General features: G+C 45.3%; 1 protein-coding gene across 4 annotated transcripts in view; it reads left to right on the top strand.

Annotated features, from left to right (window-relative positions):
* Positions 1-20,000, top strand: part of LOC147016255 (uncharacterized) — a 64,430-nt gene that overhangs the window by 37,231 nt on the left and 7,199 nt on the right. For 2 of the 4 annotated variants that reach the window (XM_085844824.1, XM_085844822.1), the window contains exons 2-6: positions 3,151-3,509; positions 4,466-4,649; positions 5,840-5,921; positions 6,107-6,224; positions 6,362-6,519. In XM_085844824.1, coding sequence (XP_085700950.1) covers positions 3,151-3,509; positions 4,466-4,649; positions 5,840-5,921; positions 6,107-6,224; positions 6,362-6,445 — 827 coding nt within the window. In that variant the 3' untranslated portion in view covers positions 6,446-6,519. Of the gene's footprint in view, positions 1-3,150; positions 3,510-4,465; positions 4,650-5,839; positions 5,922-6,106; positions 6,225-6,361; positions 6,520-13,129; positions 13,258-20,000 lie in introns of all 4 variants that reach the window. The other 2 variants (XM_085844823.1, XM_085844825.1) reach the window with 2 other exon arrangements.

Here is a 20,000-nt window from a genome sequence, read left to right as displayed (position 1 = left end):
AGTGGTGTTTCTTGTATATAAACTTTTGTTACTAATGGTTTCTGAAATACATGTTTTTACACATAAACCGTGGTTTTTTTTTCTTTTGCCCAGCCTAGGTTGGTGCATTTATATATGAATACTCATAAGCATATATGAAGTAAAAATTGCTGCGGCCCTGAGAGGGCCCCGCGTACTTCGAGGGCCCAGGGCCCTGCAACACGTAAATCCGGCCCTGGGCTGTACTTAAAATGTTTATTTGACTTGCTGTTCATTATTCTTTTTATTTGCTGCTCTCTTCATGACAATATTAAGACTTGCTTGGAACAAAAATTCGTAAAGTCGTTTTTTGAGATTTTGTAAATTGTTCTTGCCGAAAAATTAATATCATTACGAAAACGACGATTCTCTTGCAATTATCTTTGCCTTGCAAGTCATGGCGGTTACCAAAAAAAAAAAAAAACCCTGGCAAACAAGGTCTTGACACCAAATGAAGGGTTCTGTCATGTAGAATTTAGTTCTGTCATGATTTTCAATACATGAAGTTAACCTATGGCTTAATATCGTCACGCAGAAACTATTTCTGGAGGTCCGTTACATTGAGGCTGCCCGACCATCAGTTAATTTTTTGATTTAGACAGGAAAGACAACAGCGTATGTGATGCACACATTCCCCCCCCCCTTTTCACAATAGAATGGGTGGCAGGTACTGGGTGAAATCCGGTGAACAAGCGACATTTTGTAATTATTCCATAAGGCACCCAGATTCCTCGTGACTGGTGTGAAATTACCCCTGACCTTCACCCCGTGACCTACCGTCTAGGCTCGTTTCCATGGCTCCCTCATGCCCCCAAATTGTCCTAGGCTTGCCTGGCTAATTAGCCGTGAATCGAATGGCCTTGTCTGCCCGTGTCTTTTCATTCAAGCAGAGCAGTAGCCTTTTCGAGAAAGCGTTCTGAGCCCTGTTCTTTTTCTGGTTTTCATCAATGATCTCTCCGACTCTCTGGAAAATCCTCTTTATCTCTTTGCTGATGATTCCACCCTCTGCCATACCATATGTCATCCCTCAGACCGGCAAGCAGCAGCTTCTTCGCTCTCTGCAGATCTGGATAAAATCACAAACTTTCAATCCTAAGAAATCTCACACTCTCAGGATGACTCTCTGAAAGGACCGTTGAGAACCCCCCCCCCCCCATCTACTTTCTCAACAATCCTCTGGAAGAAGTCCTTTCTTTCAAGCTTCTGGGTCTCACTATCTGCCACGATCTTTCCTGGGAAAGCCACATTTCCAACCTGGCCTCCAAAGCGAGTCGCCAATTGGGAATCCTCCGTCATGCAAAGTCCTTCCTCGGCCCACCTGAGCTCCTGACCACATACAGAGCTTTCGTGCACAGCCTAATGGAGTACTGCTCTCCCTTCTGGACTGGCTTCTGGCTCTCCCTTCTGGAGGTGTTCCTGCCTCCCACCTTTCTCGGCTTCACGCTGTAGAAACTAAGGCGTTTAGGATCATTGGTATCTCCTGCGGTGAGGCTGAATCTTTGGGCCTCTCACTCTCTCACCGCAGGCAGGTCGGTGGTCTTTCTGTCTTCTACTATCTCCTCTCCGGTCTTGCCCTCCCCCCGCTCTGTCTGCGCTCTGTCCCCCCCCCCCCCAATATTTCCACAGGTTGCTCAAGGTACGCCAGCAACACCCTTCTGGTAAAATTAACAAAATTACGAATCACTGCTCACCTTCACTCTTTTTTCCCACCTTTGGAATAAACTCCCACACTCTCTTCAATCCCACTATTCCTTCCAGGCCTTCAAAACAGCCGTTCACCTCCATCTCTTATCTTCCCCCATCCAAAACCACAATCTTTTCTACCCCCATTAATCCACCCCAAACCCACCTCCTTCAATTTCCCTGCTTTCCTTCCTGAAAGTCCCTGTAATGTCCATCTTGTATACCCTGTGTTCCCCTGCCCCATCCCTCTCCCTTCCACAGATCTCCTAATGTCTGTGTTCCCCACTGTTTTGTCCTTTTCTCTCCCACCTCTCTTGTCTCATGCCCCCTTGCTGTGCATTTGTGTTGGTTCTCATCTGAGCCTTGACAATATATTAAAAAAAACACCCTCATCAAGTTCACCTCTTTCCAAGTTTCCACTTTTTCCTTCCTGAGACGTGCAATGCCTCATGTTGGCTTAATGGTTCGGGTGGTGGGCTTTGGATCCAAAGGTCCTGAATTCAAATCCCGCTCAGCTGTTGAATTAATAGCAGGTGGGGTTAACTCGGCCTGTCATTCTTCAGAGGTCGGCAAATGAGTGCCAGCATGCTGGTATACTATGTCGGAGTGGTAACCTGTTCAGGATTGTGCCCAAGAGCCAAGTCAACTACTTCGGCAGCACCAATGCTCTGCACAGAGTATGGTCCCAATCTCCTCCTCCTTCCTGAGAGCATGTGGCTGTTTTCATCGTGTTCACCCCCTGTGTCTGCCCCGAGCCCTCATTCTTCCCCATACCCCAATTTCTCCAAATGTCTCTCTATTCTGTCCCTCAACCCTGCTGTTAGTCCCCCAAAAAACCCTTCTCTTTCTACTGTTTCTTTTGTTCTGTCACATCCTAATCCATTCTGTATTTCAGCTCCTTCACGAGCCTTAACACTGTACTGTATATAAAAATATCAGGTTTCAGGTTACCCTTGCCTTACTGGACAAGCTCCGAGTTGGGGTCCCTTCACTTTTTAATTTGGATCTTCCCAGTCAGTTAACTTACCAGCACACGTATTCAACAAGTATAATAGCTACTTATTGCAGATAATTGTTACTTTACAAATTCTGCCATCACCGAAAAAGTTCCTATGAAATAGACATCACTGTACTGCTTTTCCATTGCTAATTATGTTTTGGCCAGCAAAATAGTTGTCTGAATATAGTGATGTCACATGCTCACATGACTGAAATGCCTCTCCATCATGAGGTATTTGTGAAGTTAGGTAATAGTCAAGTTTTAAAAGGTCCACCCACATGCAAGTAAAAGTTGCCAAGACATAAAAAGTGCTCAACGAGTGACTACAGGTGGGTAAGCCTCACCATTGACCAACTGGATATGTCCCAGCTTTGTCTGTTGTCTTTTGTTACCACTCAGTGAGTCACATTATGTGCCTTCACTATATGAAGCTTGTGTCTCCGTTACAGTGAATGCCTTTTGGAATGAATTGGATGGTCACAAAAAAGTGAGTTTGTTATTACTGTATTGCAAACCTTTCTGTGTTGTGACATCACACATTGCAAAAAGTCTAAATGTTTATGATCTTTCTCCCACTTGCCCCTCATTCATCAATGTTTTGTCTAGTACTTTACATGGGAACTTTGTGGATGATGCACTGCAAGGAAAAGCCTTTTTCACCAATGAGGATGGAAGCACGATTCATGGCACATACAGTGATGGCCAACTACATGGCTATGCGGAGGAGCATGACCCCGATGGACGACTCACCTTCTCTGGGCATTACCAAAACAACGTGCGATGCAGCCTTTGTTGGATCTTCTTTCCTGTAGGATGCTTGCATTTGAGCTTTATGTTTTGTTTCCATGTTTGCAATATTCCACCCATCGAGAAATTCACCCATAATAGGTTCACCAATGACAGTTCAGCCATAATGTGAAAAATAGTCAACAGATATCCCACGGTTTTCTCATAGGAATGTTTGTTGGTTTTTTGCACAATGTAAGGTGCCAACAAATTATGACATATGCAAATATAACAAAGCTTTTGACTCACCCCTCCCACACCCCAGTTTTTGTGCACACGTAATATACAGATTGCCTCAAACCAAAGTACAGTCAAATCATAAACATGAGTAAAAGTGGCAATTTCTATGCTAATTGACCAATTGTTCTTTTGTTCACTAAAAATTTCAGTGCTTGCAATTATTATTGTGCACATATCAGCACTTGGTGAGATTAATACATTAAACCTAATCTTGTTTATCTATGGTTTATCAGAAATGCGTTTTTTCTCGATCAGTATTTCACAGGCCCTCATGATCACTGTACTGGTCTGCTTCGCTATCCATTATTGCCCATTCATTGTCCAATCACTGGTGTCGGTTATGCACATTTTGACTGTATCAGCCTCCATCTCCCGAAGAAACTTGGTTGAGCATGATAAGTTACAGATTGATGAAAAAAGAATAGATGGAAAAAATAATCATGAGGTGATTCAGAGGTGTGATTCTTTCACAACATCACCAAAAAGTGATTGCTCATTGTGAAAAAGTCATTGTTCTGGCACAGATCTGAAGCATATGGAGGTTGCCTCAGCATCACTAGCTTGTAAGTATGTCAGACCCAATAGACTACTGTACAGTACTTTGGGGAAAACACTTTATCATGTTGATTATCACATTGGTCTGTTTTTTTTTTAAGTAACTTGTTACGACTTGCTTCGTATAGGTTTGCCTTACAAACTAACGTTTTGTAAACTCTGCTTTGTGCCATGGTGTCATAGGATGGTGGAAAACTGATTGGCCATGTGAATGATGAGATGACAGGGGGTCATGTTGGTTACGTGTATCCAGATGACCATGCAGCATTGTATGGAGAGTTTGTCGATGCGGAGATGGTCTCGGCACATCCTGCAAGTTTTCATGGAGTTGAGGATGGAAAGTCTCACTTCAAGATCTTGAAAGATGGTGAGATTCTCCAAATGGACACAAATACACGTGGATGCAACACCCTGAATAGTCTAAAACCCTTGTGTAATTCATGCTTCAGGGAAGCCGACAATTCATGCTTCAAAAATTCTTCCCTGAGACAGGGAAGAATTCATGCTTCAAAAACGAGCTTCTGTCTATTTACTCATGTAATAAGCAAACAAAGAGCACACCAGTCTGTTTTGGTTTGTCACTGTTTCTTTTCAGATACACCTGTACATCTCCCATTTACATTACATGGTCTGACAGAATGGTGCAGAGGTAGAGCACTTACCTTTAAGCTATCTCGTCTGCGTTTGACTCTCGGTCTGGCAATAAACTGTCAGATTGGTGCTTCCCATGCAGCAGAATGTTAAGGCAGCTGGCCCATGTGATAGGGTTCACTATGGACATTTATCAGGAGCCTACCAGTGCTTTTTAGAAAAGAGTAGGCCACTGTGTGCTGGTACTCTTGAAAAAATTTTCAGCAAGATTCTGCTGGGGGGGGGGGAGGTGAACCTGTCTCAGGGTACATTCACAGCTATATAACTATTGTTTACCTGGTGTTGGTGACCCACGTACCCCTCCCTGAAGGGGATATGGGAATACTGTACAAACAAAAATGGGAAAAAAGTGTGATGTATGGAAGAAGAAAGGGGGATTTTGGAAGAATCCTGTTATTTGAGATATATGTAACATGCAAATGGTTCTTGCAATGCTGGTGCATGGTGCCTGCACAGTCCTGGATGAAGACTACTCGGTGATCGAAATGTTTCAGGTTACCCTTGCCTTACTGGACAAGCTACTAGTTGAGGTGCCTTCACTTTTTAATTTGGATCTTCCCAACTGCAACCAGTTTTTTCAACCTTGGTTTTTTGTTTTTTTCTTCTTCTAAAGCTCTAAATATATGATTTTTCCCCTGTTTAGCAGACAGTTTTATATCCATGTGGTATCATTGCTTTAATTATCATGTCAATTCTCGAATGCTTGAGAGCATTTTTAAAATCTCGTGTTCCTTAAACTATCGAACATTGATGGTGTTCCCACCTCCTGGAAAAAGTTTGCTTTTCTGTTATCAAAATTAAATGTGAGGACCGAAGACTTTTGTTTTTCACTGTGTCAACTAAGTTAATTTGGCATTACAACTCCCTCCCCCACCGACACCCATCCCCTTCTCCCCACCCCCGAAGGGCCTGAACTCTCCTTTGATCGATCCACTTCCACATGCATTTCATCAAAACCCCTTGTTCCTGATCCATATGAGAAAAAACGGTATGACTGGTATTTGTGCCACCATTATATAAAGAAATACACAACGTTCGCAAGCATAGGACTTTTCATCATTCGTTTTTTTTTTCTTTCTATGTTTTTTATGTGTGTTCTATTTTCTTTTGTTGGCATGTGTTATCACTGTACAAAGTTTTTTATTTTTATTTTTATTTTTTTTTTCGAGGCAGGGTGTACGTTGGGCCCTCTCTGATGCCAGGTGCTGGAGAGGGCTTGTTTGCATTGTCAGCCATGGAAGGAGGAACTGTGATGGCATTTTACAATGGCATATGCCTCACTCATGAGGAGGTGAGACCTGTGGCATAATTATGTCTCTACTCATGTTATTTACTTCTTGTGTCTGTTGTGACACTTTATCAACCATGTGGCCATTATTATGAATATGCTAACATGCTCCACTGTGACCTCCCCTGACAATCCCCCAGGTTGATGGCCCTAACTGGTCTTTGAATGAAAACACAATATCGCTTGATGAGGAGACTGTGATCGATGTGCTAAAAGACAAATAAACCACATCCCTATACTGCGCTTCTCTTGGACATAAAGCGAATCACTCATTCATGCCGAACAGCAAATATGACATGTACGATACTGCAGCCTGTTTCACACCTCTTGAAAATATCATTATAACGCATTTGATTGGTTGTTTTTATTTTATACTCGCAGGGTTACCCAGCATTGCCTGGGTGGGGAGGGTGGGGGGAAGGGGGTACTGAGAGTGGGAGAAGTAGGAGAGCTGGCCAGGGCTGAGAATGGGGCAGGTGGATCAGGGGCAAGAGAACTGATGGGGTGGGGGTGAAACTGTGTTGGGGGCAAGAGAGCCAGAACACCAATGGGTAAAGGGGTCTTAAGGATCTTTGGGTCTTAAGTGTCTTTGAGATCTTAAAAAATGTCTTCCTCACTCACGTAAGATGCATTTTCCCTCTTAAACAGTCGTTTGTAGTCGTAGTTTGTCATGATTTATTTCAGTCGAGTGTTGAGGAAAACACAAATACAAAATGCGTTTTTTTTTTCAGAAAGCTATTGAAAATCCAGGTTTTGTATTTCCATTAAATTGATGGTACCGGAATATAAGGGATTTTTTATAAATTGATAAATCAGTTCTATTACCCAGCACGGACACAGCAGATACACTGCCCCGCACCTCAAACACCACAGATAAAGTGGGCGACAACTGATTTGTCCTACCATCGCAGGCTGACCAGGTGGCTGTGTGTTATGGGATCGTTCATTTAACACTTTCCCGGGACGCCATTTGTGGCGTGCCATAACTCAAATCGCCCATGCACATGTGCGAGTAGGTCGGCAGAGATTGTGAAACGGTTAAAGCGACGGTTATTTCTTCCACTTAATCATGGGGGACATGGCACGACGTCTCTCAATCGTGGTGGATGAGCTTACTGTACTATGCAACCACCAAGGATGGATCGACTACAGGCACATTTGTGGAAAATCGAAAATTATTTGCCCGTTGAGTTAAATCGTACCACGATGTAACCAATAATTACAATATGGGCATGGAGGTCGACCACTGAGTGTGGCGTCATGGCAAAGTGTGAAGAAGAAGAAGAAGAAGAAGACGAGGGAGCAGAAAAGACGATTTCGACTTTTAATCGCAAAATTGCCGAGTTTATAAATCAGAAAAAAGATGCAAGGGATAGATTCGTGTCGAGGTGGACTGAGTGTTTGGGTTCCCCTTTAAAGGGGCTGTCACACCTTGACGATTTAGCCAGCGTATGCCAATTTATGAAAAAATTGTCTAAAACGCTGGCACACGTCCAATACGTTGTGGGTACGTTATGTGTACGTTAGGTGCACGCTGAAAAACACTACCATAGGTCGTATTACGCTGGTTTAAAACGTTGTACTTTTTGGTTGTCCAAAAAATTTTGCATGCTTGAAATTTTATGACGTACTCGGCGTTTGGCTCACACATTCCGCTAGCTGGCCATAAGTTGTCGGCACTCGTCGGCCATAAGTTATGCGATCGTTGACACACGTTAATTGTATGTTACTCATAAGTCGAAACACGTAGAGGAAACATTCGCGTACCCAAAAACTTATTTCGAACCTATGAGTAACGTTTTGTAAGCACGCTACACGAACGTTGTTCACACTTCGCAACATGCTACTTTAAAGTTCCTCATACGTCGAAACACATCAAAGTAATGTTTAGGGTACCCGTGACTTATTTTTACCTATGAATAACGTACTTGGGAATTATTACGCTATGCGTACGCTAGACTATCGTTGGGCATAGGTTGTGGACGACAAAAACACGATAAACAATCGTTGGTATAACTTATCTATAAGTTATCGAAGCGTTCTGTGTTCATTACTAGTACATTATGCATTTGTCAAAGTCGTTTTTAATACTTTACCAAGTAAAACAAATATTTCATCGTGGGAATGAGGAAAAAAAATTGCCGAAAAGAACATCGAACAATGGTGCAAAGTAGTCTCCTATTTGTGGACGATAAGAGGATCCATCATCACCCACACCCTCCCCATCACGCTCACATACTACTACTGACATAGACATACTACTACCAATGCTACTACTACAACTACTACTATTACTACTGTCACGCACACCAACTACTACTAATAGTATTACTACTACTGATACTACTGGCATTGACATCTACTCAACATGGAGTCTGGAACAATGACGGGTTCCTCTTGTGAAGCCCATTTGTATATACCAATTCCCCTTAACGCTGCCAATACGGCATTACACGGTAGATGCAAGTTAGAAACACGTTCAGTAAGTGCTGTAGTCGTCCGGACGACGTCAATCTAATTCGTCTACATACGACAATGTGCGTTTTATATACATTACAAATAGGTTCATAGCATGTTACTCAAAGGTTAGAAGCACGTTATACTTAGGTTCAAAGCATGCTACACATTGGTTAAACGCACGTTACTCATAGGTTCATAGCACGCTAGTCATTGGTTCAAGGCAAGTTACAAATAGGTTTAATGCACGTTACTCATAGGTTTCAAGCACGTTAAACATAGGTTCAGAGCACGCTACTCATAGGTTAAAAGGACATTACCCATTGCTTGAAAATTAGGTTGCGGGTATGTTAAATAGTACCTTGACGTGTTTCTACTTATGAGTAACCTACAAGTAACGTGTGTCCGTCGTGTGTAAACGATCGCGGAGCGTGCCAGGAACATATGACAACGCATGCGGAACATGTTAGCCATATGCCGAGTACGTCGTAAAATTTTCAGCATGCTTGAAATTTCACGACGTATTACACGTACCACGTAATATGACAGCTTACTTCATTGTTTTCCAGCCTACTCTTAACGTATATACAACTTACCTATTCCGTATTTGACGTGCGCCTCGCGTTTTAGACATTTTTCATCGGCCGGCATACGCTGGCAAAATCGTCAAGGTGTGACTGCGATGTTGACACTTCTGTACTGTACTGTACTGGGAGATACTTAGCAGGCAGACACGAAGCGGAGGAACAGTCGAGCCGGGCTGTGTTGCACGAGTGCGAGCGCGGGCGTACTGTGCCCGCGGCTCTCCTTTATTCCGTACGCGGTACACTCACGAGCCGGCCGACTCCAGTATTACTACGACACCTCAGACGGCGTGCACACCTCATATCCCTCGCCGAACCCCACGGCCACTCCTCCACCATCACGCCCATCATGCATCATCATCATGCCCCTCCCCGTGGGCATGACTACACCACACTCCTCCCTCCTAAAAGTATGATTATTAAATGATCAGTATTATAAGAAGCATGCAGAACACGAAGGATTTCGTATAATAATCATGGAAATAAAATGAAAATAACAAAGTATAATAGCACACCACATCATATAATGTGTCGATGCGAGCGAGTGGAGCATTAAAGGTCAGGTCTGACCGCGTTACCGATATGAAGCAGCAAAATGAGAAGCACAGCGGCATTATGCAGCAAAAACGCCCCCCCCAGGTGGCCCATGCTGACATGACCCTGGCCAAGGTCGTAACGACCTCTCGAGCTAACCTCCTCCGGCCCCATCAAACGCCTCCGGCCCACTCCCCCCCCAGGCAGACCCGACGTAGATAAACATCCCGAGGCCGGCAGCCCGCTATCTGGAAGCCGTGGCGCCAGCCTTAGACCTTGGCCGGGGGCGCTGAACAGCGCTGCTGGCTGCATGCATTTAATGCGCCAAAACAACTCACGCACCACAATCAGTCGAGACGCCAACGCCCGTCCCAACGGCCTTGAGCGAACACAGCGAGTTGTGCTCGCAATCAGAGGTGGAGGTAACGCAGACCAGGGCACCAGTCTTGGTGCCGAGTCGATCTCCAAGACCCACATGGCCGCTAGACGGGAGCAACTCCACTTAAACCACACTGCAATCATAGGCTCGTTATAAATCATTACGAATAACATTCGAAGCATCGCAAATTCATTTTTCCGTACAGCGCGCTTTTTTGATAAAATCCCAGCACATGACAAAGTAATTACCTGCGGTCTGGAGCAACTGGAGGCTAACAAACCTTCTTTATTCGCCCCCACATCACATTGACCATAATCCAACTCCCATTGACTGATCTCCGCCACATCCACTTTTACATGAGAACTGCTGGCATTTATTTCAACAACGTTAAACTGCATCACTAGAGCAAGGAAAAACACATATGCCATGAACAACAACCCACAACCCGCATCACGAGTCCGCTCCTTGGTTGTCGACTCGATGCTGCGACTCGCGACTCCCTTTAACGCCACGGGCCCACCGCCACCTGTTGAAGCTGCCTGAACCACACCGATGCGCATTGCCTCTCGAACCTTGCCACAGCGCGGGAACTCATCGCGAGAGCTGATACGGCTCTCACCGCCCGCCAGAGCCTCGCCCTCGGTACTCGATGAAGGCCTCGAAGAGAGTACCGGCACATCTGGAGGTACGAACCGGAGACCCAGTCCGAGGTGCGCAAGCCAGTCTCGACCCAACAGGGGGGGCCCCTCCCCTCGTACAACGAACACCGAGAGCCGGGCGCGTCGATCTCGGTGGCGCACTGAGACGTCGGCCCTCGCAAGCGGTGCAATCGCTTCACCGGTGTACGTGTATAACGACAAGGCCGTCTTGACCAGGCGAATACCGCGAAGACCACGAGCCGCCCGCTCACCCATGACCGACACCGCAGCCCCGGTATCCACGCAAAACACAGTAGGTTGGCCATTCACTTCGACTTCAACCGTGAAAGGCGTCGTTATCTCCGAACCAACGGAAAACAGACTCAACCGTGGTTGCATCTCCCGCTCTGGTTCGCCGGCATTGTCAGGCCCCGGTTGCAGGCCGATCTCCAGGTCACTGGGGTCCTCTCGCACCTCGTCACCCAAGACCCCAACGGAGGCTCCCGCCATCCGACACACACGCTTCAAATGTCCCACCTTGTGACAATGCAAACACACGGTGTTCTTATACGGGCACATTTGTCGCAGGTGCGGACCCCCACACCCCCAGCAGCCGCGGAAAGTCCCTTCGCTCCAGGCGCGACCGTGCTGCGGTGCCCCCTCGCTCCAGGCGCGACCGTGCTGCGGTGCCCCCTCGCTCCCGGTGCGACTGTGCTGCGGTGCCCCTTCGCTCCCGGTGCGATCGTGCTGCGGTGCCCCTCGTCCCGCACCGCCAGGCGCGCGTGCGACCTGCGGCACTTGAGCCACCGCTCGGACTCCGGGCTGCGTGACTCGCGGCACTTGTGCGATTACCGCATTGACTTCGGGATTAGCTGCCATACTCCAGCTGGAGCTACTCATTGCGTCCTGGCCAGCAATGGCACGGACATCCGTGAGCGTCTGTTCGACAGACGAAGCAGTCACGACCGCCGAGTCGAATGTGATGTCGGTCAATCGCAGGATAGCCGCTACCATCTTTGCGTCTCGCAGACCAGAAATAAAACGATCTCTGAGCCTTGTGGGACGCTCCTCTGCCGTGAATTTGCAAGGCACAGCCGAATGCTTCACTCGTGCCACGAAGTCCGCAACGCGCTCCTCGCCACCCTTAGCGAGATGATCGAACTGGAACCGCGCGAGATGTAACGACTTCTCCGGCGCCAAGTGGGTCTTCATTTTCGTCACGATGTCCTGAAAGGATAGCATATCATCACTGGGTCTATTTGGAGCCACCAAATCACTCAGCAGGCGGTAGTGCTCCGTTGATAGCGAGGCGAGCAAGATCGCCTTGCGTTTCTCTTCATCCTCTACATCATTTGCCCGAAAGTAGCAACCCAACTGTTCAGAAAACAACTCGAACTCATCTCCCCCGAACACGGGTACACGTCCGTGTGCCGTGCCGCGACCTTCCGCCATGTTCCGTGAGACACTTGGTTCCGTAGCTTGGAACCGCCCTTACACACGCCGATCCGCCGATCCTCGTCGCCACTGTACTGTACTGTACTGGGAGATACTTAGCAGGCAGACACGAAGCGGAGGAACAGTCGAGCCGGGCTGTGTTGCACGAGTGCGAGCGCGGGCGTACTGTGCCCGCGGCTCTCCTTTATTCCGTACGCGGTACACTCACGAGCCGGCCGACTCCAGTATTACTACGACACCTCAGACGGCGTGCACACCTCATATCCCTCGCCGAACCCCACGGCCACTCCTCCACCATCACGCCCATCATGCATCATCATCATGCCCCTCCCCGTGGGCATGACTACACCACAACTTCAAATTCTCAGGCGGTTATGATTTAAATCGGCGTCCGGCAGGTTCTTAACAGGCTACGCCACGAGTTCGCCGGAGATACGTTTAGTGCGCTATGCGGAAGTTAAACTATCATTGGGCATAGGTTGTGAACGCCGACAACAGGCTAAGCATTCGTTGGTAAAAGTTATCGATAACACAACGAAACGTTCTGTGCCCATTACTAATATGTTATGCATGCGACCAACACATTATGAATATGCCCAAAACTTAAAAAAAAAAATCAAAATTCCAGCGTATGCCAACGTTTTACATACATTTTTATACGTTGCCATTGCTGGCTAAAACGTCAAGGTGTGACAGGGCCCCAAGCTATGTCAGAGGATGTGAAAAATGATATCAAATGTCCAGTCACAGACAATAATGAATCTTTATGTAAAAACAGTTGGACGGATGGAAGCCGTGAGAGAGGCAGAAATCGCGAGCATTGTAAAGTTCCATTTCTCAAAGCAAATTGATCCTTTTCAGAATTATACAACGCTATTCTTAAACCAGACATCTTCAAGGGACGGGCATGGTGTGGCGATTGTGAATAGGAACGAACAGTACACCACTTACCGTAGCAGATAGTTTTGGCTTACTGCAGCATGAAAAAGGTGAACATATTATTTATTTATTTATGTGGTTCCAATTGTGCATGGTGTCAGGCCAGCTGTGTAGTGAGCCAATGGGTGGAACATACAGCTCGACTCATTAGGTGTGCTGGCCTTTGGCCGTGTTATACATCGCGTGATATCCCTTAACCAATGAGATTGCATATAAATGAAAAAGCCAGAAAAGTGATCTTTAAAGGCTCAGGTGGTGGATGAAAATACCCTTAGGACAATCACTGGATCGGACTTGGGCTGTGTGCCAAATTTGGTGGTTGTCGGTCCAGCGGTCCTTGCGAAAAATGCGAACAGACGGACAGACAGACATTCGATTAATCTTGTTTATTCGATTTTACTTTGTCTTTCTTTTCAGTAATGTATTGACATAAGCTGTAGGCCATTGATTGGGATTGCTAATTACCAATAATGGCTCTTTTGGACAAGTCTAAACTGTATGCATGTCAAGAAGAAGCTTCAATATAAATCAAAAACTTTGCTTTGAGATTCCTTTGTTTGATGTGAGCCTGAATCCTACTCATGTGCTCTTCTTAGAAATGTTCTGACATAAAAATAATTCTTCAATATCGAATGCCAATTAAAAGACCTTGTATATGATTTTGGCAGTTCTGTAACTAATGCCGTTTTTGCGGTTGCCTCACTCGTTTCGAACACGTGACAACCAAACAGTCTTTCAACGCATTTTATGCTTTAATCCCTGAAAATGCATATTTTGCGAGGTTGATGCTGTTATCATAAAATTATAGCCAGGGAAAGGTTGTTTTTTTTTTGTTTTTTTTTTGACGAAGAAGGCTCATCAAGTATATAATTTAATTTTTCATAAAAATTGTATGTAGGGTTCTTTTTATTTGATCACATTTCCAAAGATCAATCCACATTGAAATTTTCCTTCTCAAATAGAATGGAAACTCGTTCTTCAACAGCAACAGTTTACAAAGAAACTTCATAAACAGATGCAGTAGTTATTGTTGGTGTTTCTGTTGTGAGATCGGTGTACCATGGGGTGTATCACTAGCTTCACAGAGTCTAAGAATTCTCGTGCCACACACAGCCGGAGACTGTGTGTTTGTGTGCGTGCGTGCGTGCGTGCGCGCCCAAGCCATAACGTTTTTACCATTTGAGCTTTTGGCATCAAATTTTCAACAAAGCTTTATTTTAATAATATGGAGAAGATAAATTAATAATTTGGTAAAAAAGTCAACATCACATAAAATAATCAATTTTCATCCAATTGACCTGAATTTTTAAGATTTTCCATATTGGGTCACTGAATTGGTTCACCAATCAAGCCAATGTTGTTTTTTTTTAAGATCAAAAGGTCAAGGTTGCATAAAATCGTCAATTTTCATCTGATTGACTTGAAATTTGAACAGGGTTTGCATGTTGAGTCACTGAATTGGTGCACCAATAAAATGCTAGAAGCCAATTGTTTTGAGGTTAAAAGGTCAAGGTCACAAAATTGTCATCAATTTCTATCTGATTGACCTTAAATTTGAGCAGGGTTTGCATCTTGGGTCACTGGTCTATTGCTTTTGACGTCAAAAGGTCAAGGTCGTCTGACATCGTCAGTTTATTTTGTATTTTTTTAGCTGTTTTCATCATGCTTAACAAACTAAAGAAGAAGTCCCAACACAAAGTGGAAGCGGACGGGCTTTGCATTTTCAGATGCTTTCTGGTTTCTATTGTCCAACATATTGTTGCGAATTCGCGCCCGCTGGCGTGCGATCGGCCGCTCGACTCGAATGGTGGCCGTCTCGCCCACCGGATGGACAATTCTGTCGTGACCCTCCGGGAACTGTCGCCCGGAGCCAGTCACGGGTGAGCCTTTCGACCTCACCACGATCATGCCAATTGGCCACCTGCATAGGATAGGGTTGTTCGCCAAACTCGACCTACCTAAGTACCCACGCGGATGGTAAACCGGGTGATCGTACCTCGCCACAGGTCTACTCCGGACACGAACCGCTTAAGCGGTCCGTTCCGTGCTATTGGGATAACCGAGCGGTGTTATTGTCGGCCTCGACGGTTCCGATTAATTATCAGGCGTATTAAGCCCACTACGAACCCTTTACGTGAAGCAAGATGGAGATTCAAACGAAGGAAAGGACGCAGCGAAATGGGGAACAATTCAACATAATGCACTTTATTTACACGACACACATATACAGTCAAACAGTCAGAATGCACATGTATCGATTTAAAACAACAACAACAATGCAGAGCTATGACCGAATACACGAACACACGGCAACACTTGTACAGTTTTACTTTACAAGACACGGCGCCACAAGATCCACACAAAAACCCCGAAAAGAAAAAGGTGACTTCCCTTTTGGGCCGTCGAGTCCCTCTCCGACGTCCGTCGACGTGATCCCGCCTGGCCGCGACTCCGTGCCCTAGCGTGGTCGGCGAGGCCTCTCTGGCGTGCCTCGCGCCTGCACGTGTTGGCCGCTCGACGCCACGGACGGAGTTTTCGGCGCTATCCCAGCACGGATAGAAGGGGGGGGGGGAAACGTGGATGCCCGAGGTCGGGAGGGGGGAATGGCGGACGCTCCTTCCCGCGAGCGGGGTCTTGGAACTGCACCACAGCAGACCAGGCCAGCGGCCACCAGTAGGAGAAGAGGACGAGCGAGCCGGAAGACAGGAAGAGGGCAAGAGCAACCACAAAACCGCTCTGCCCGTGTCTGACTTTTTATATCCCCAGAGCTCAGCCCTGTTGCTCCGCCCCGTTCTTTGCTCCACCCCCTTTCGAGGCGCTTCGAGAAAGGTCTCGAAGAGGGGCATTTCTCCTCCCTGGCCGTGTCACACCGCGCATCCACCAATCCGGCGCCAGCTGCCCCACCCCGCTTCTCCTCCCTCACACCAAGCGCGGAGAAGAATGGCGGGAAAAGCCCACCGAGCGTCCTCGTTGGTTTTTGTTTGAAATAAAAGATAGAAAAAGAAAAACGACTGACTCAAAGCGTCGCAACCCGAATGAATCACATTAATTCCCTCTAAAGGCCCGGTCACACCTTGACGTTTTAGCCAACGTATGCCGATTTTTGAATTTTTTTTTATAAAACGCTGGCACACGTTGAATACGTTATGGGTAAGTTTTGATAACATTGAGAGCACGCTGGCATACGTCGTAGTACGTTGCCATATGTCGTTGTACGTTGGCTTTAAACGTTGTACTTTTAGGTTGTCCTCAAATTTTTTCATGCTTGAAATTTCACGACGTATGCCGGCGTATGACTCACACGTTCCGCTACGCTGGCCACAAGTTGTAGGCACGGTCTGCGATCGTTGACAGACGTCAACACATGCTACTTGTAAGTTAATCATAAGTTGAGACATGCTGAGGTAATGTTTAGCGTACCCGAAACTTATTTCCAACCTATGATTAACGTGTTGTTGGCACGTTACGCGATCGTTGCCACACATCGACAGACGTTACTTTTAAGTTACTCATAGGCTGAAAGACGTCGGTATAATGGATCGTCCTTGCGTCAGCGTCCACGGCCACGGCCAGGACACTTATTTGCAGCATTCTTCAAACTTTTCTTGGGCATGACGAGGATGTTCACACTTCGATGTCTAGCTTGGCTATGATTCCAATTGTCCATCGGCAGCGTCTATTTAAAATAGTCGAGTTTGAGCGTTTTAACACGTTCAGAAGAAACGTTTCAAATTTCCAAACCCCAGCGTCAAAAAAAAAAAAAAAAAAAAAAAAAAACGAAGGCGAGTGACAGCAATTTAAATCGTTCATTGTAAACAATGAAAATAGCTGAGTGCTACCGTTTAAAAGTCGTTGAGTGTAAAAAAAATCCAATTGTTGAGCGCAAGCGTCTACTTTCAATAGTGGAGATGCAGCCATTTAAATCGTTGAGTGGCAGCCTATGAACCTACCCGTGGACACGCGGACGCAAGGACGATCCATCATAACCCACACCCTCCCCCTCACACCCACCTACTACTGCCAACATGAACAAACTACTACTAATACTAATACTGATACTGATACTGTTACTGATACTGATACTGTTACTGCTGACATGGACATCGACTCAAAAAGGAACTCGAAAACACTGTTGGGTTCCCCTTTTATGAACACCATTTTTATATACCAATTCCCAAAACCCCTGGGAACACGTCTTTATATGGCAGTTGTAAGCTAGAAACACGTTCATTTATTTTTTTTGTCGACCGGAAGACGTCATTGGAATACGTCTACATACGTCGATGTGTGTTGGGGCTACGTAAAGAATTGGTTCAAAGCACGTCAAACATAAGTTAGAAATAAGTTTCGCGTAAAAAAGACATTACCGCGACGCGTTTCGACTTATAAGTAGCCTTTGTGGACGTGTGTAAGCGTTCACATATCGTGTGTAAAACTTATCCTCATCGCATGCGGAACGTGTGTCATACGCCGAGTACGTCGTAAAATTTTGAACATGTTCAAAATTTCTTGACGTACTCTACTTACTACGACTTATGATAGCGTATTTAGCGTTCTACTCGCGCATACCAAACTTACCCATACCGTATTCGACGTGCCCCAACGTTTTAGACACACTTTTTGTTACGTCGGCATACGCTGGCAAGATCGCCAAGGTGTGACCGCGATGTTGACACTTCCATTTCTACGGCAGTTATGATTCGAATCGTTGTGCGTCTGCCTTTTAATAGGCTACGTCACGACATCGTCGGCGATGCGTGCAACGCGCTATGCCTAAGTTAGACTATCGTTGGGCATCGGTTGTGTAGGCCGACAACAGGTTCAGCATTCGTTGGTATAAGTTATCTATAACACAACGAAACGTTCTGTGTAGTTACCAATGCGTTATACATAAGACCAAGTCGCTATGAATACGTCCGAATCTTTAAAAAAAAACATCAAAAGTTCAACGTAAGCCAGCGTTTTAGATACATTTTAACACGTTGCCATCGCTGGCTAAAACGTCAAGGTGTGACCGGGCCTTAAACAACGGGTTTGGGGCTAACTACACATGTACTTAAGAGATACCTCACCTACAGGACCTGGATGGTGGTTTGCAAATTTCCACAGCCATACTAATATAAAGCTCATTCTAACCACTCACTGACTCACTGACTCACTGATATTAATGTTCGGTACATTCTGGGTAAAATAGAAAGCTGAAATTTCGCATGCTGACTGACATCGAAGCTGATACACCGGGAAAAAATAATAGAACCGTCGGAAAGTGTCCGTAAATGAAAACATCCGAAATTATAAAGTTGATCCAACAGAAGTTAATTGAGTGATGAATGTGGGAATCATGCTGACCAGATGGTTTCGAAAAACAACCTGATTCTCATTGTTTGCACAATTTGGAAGATGTTTTGCTTTATTATCCTGTTTTTAAAATATCGGAGATGGCCATACCACTTGCTACCTGCAGTTTTGGGCAAAATATTGGAATTTGGCTTGGGCTCCAGTGACACATTGCCTATTCTTTGGCGAAAGACTCATGGGTTGTTTAATTTTGGCAACTAGATAATACTGCCAGAATGGTTCCCAGCTTTTTATGTCCCTGAAGCAGTTTATGATGCAATGACCTGCGAAGCACCAATCTGAGAGTTTATAGTCAGGCTGAGAATCAAACTCAGACTAAACAGCTCTTTGGCCAGTGCACAACCTATTAGCCATCTTTACCTCTGCCACCGAAGGTGGACAGAGGTTGTGTTTTCACCCCGGTTTGTCTGTCTGTCAAACTTTTCACCCCAGTTTATCTGTTTGGCTGTGAGCAGGATATCTCAAAACTTTATGGACTGATTCGGATGAAACTTGGTGGATAGGTTGGAGAAGTGCAAAGGACGAATTGACTCGATTTTGGTGAAAATACGAGAATTTTTTATTATTATTATTCAAGTGATTCTTCTTCATTTCGAGTCTCAGCCATAAACTAATTTTACCATGATTCTAGTCTGGGTTCAATTCTCGACCCAATTAACAAAATATCATCCTGATGCTTCGCAAGCATTGCATCAATGAGTACACCTTCCATTGGAAGATATGTTAAGCCAGCTGCCCCATCTGCTCACATTTGCATGCAAACTAAAAAGATCGCACAGATATTTACAAAAAGTGAAGGTCATGGTGTGCGGGTTGCCCAGTACCCTGACCAAATTCTAAACTCCGAAACTAATCTATGGGGATGGGTGGGGGAAGTCGGGGTACTATACATGTGCAATCAATGCCTGCTCAGAAATTGTGAAAATCAGAAGCCAGGTGCTTTCAATGAGATGTGAAAGAGCAAAGTCAAGTGGTAGTGAGCTCCACGACTTTTCAGAACTGGCAACAGAGATTGATATGATTTTGTAAACCTATTCAGCACAGTGGTGAGAAAAAGTTTGTGAACCCTTTGGAATTTTCTGTATTTCTGCATAAATTTGATGTAAAATGTGATCAGATCTTCACCTCAGTCCTATTAATAGATAAAGACAACCTGATTAAACAAATATCACACGAAAAAAATCTGCTTTTTCATTTATTTATTTATTGAGCAAAATGATCCAACATTAATTTATTTGTCAGAAAAAGTATGTGAACCTTTACATTCAATAACTGGTGGTACCCCCTTGAGCAGCAATAACTTCAACCAAACATTTCCTGATAACTCTTGATTAGTCCTGTACATTGGCTTGGAGGAATTTTGGCCCATTCGTCCTTACAGAACTGCTTCAACTTTGAGATATCTGTGGGCTCTCTTGCATGAACTGCTCGCTTC

The sequence above is a fragment of the Eptatretus burgeri genome, chromosome 11, assembly GCF_056783735.1.
Source record: "Eptatretus burgeri isolate ZD-2024b chromosome 11, Ebu_testis_v1, whole genome shotgun sequence".
NCBI classification, from domain to species: Eukaryota; Metazoa; Chordata; class Myxini; order Myxiniformes; family Myxinidae; genus Eptatretus; species Eptatretus burgeri.
The sequence above is the reverse complement of the archived record's forward strand: the minus strand, read 5'-3'. Positions and strand labels throughout refer to the sequence as shown.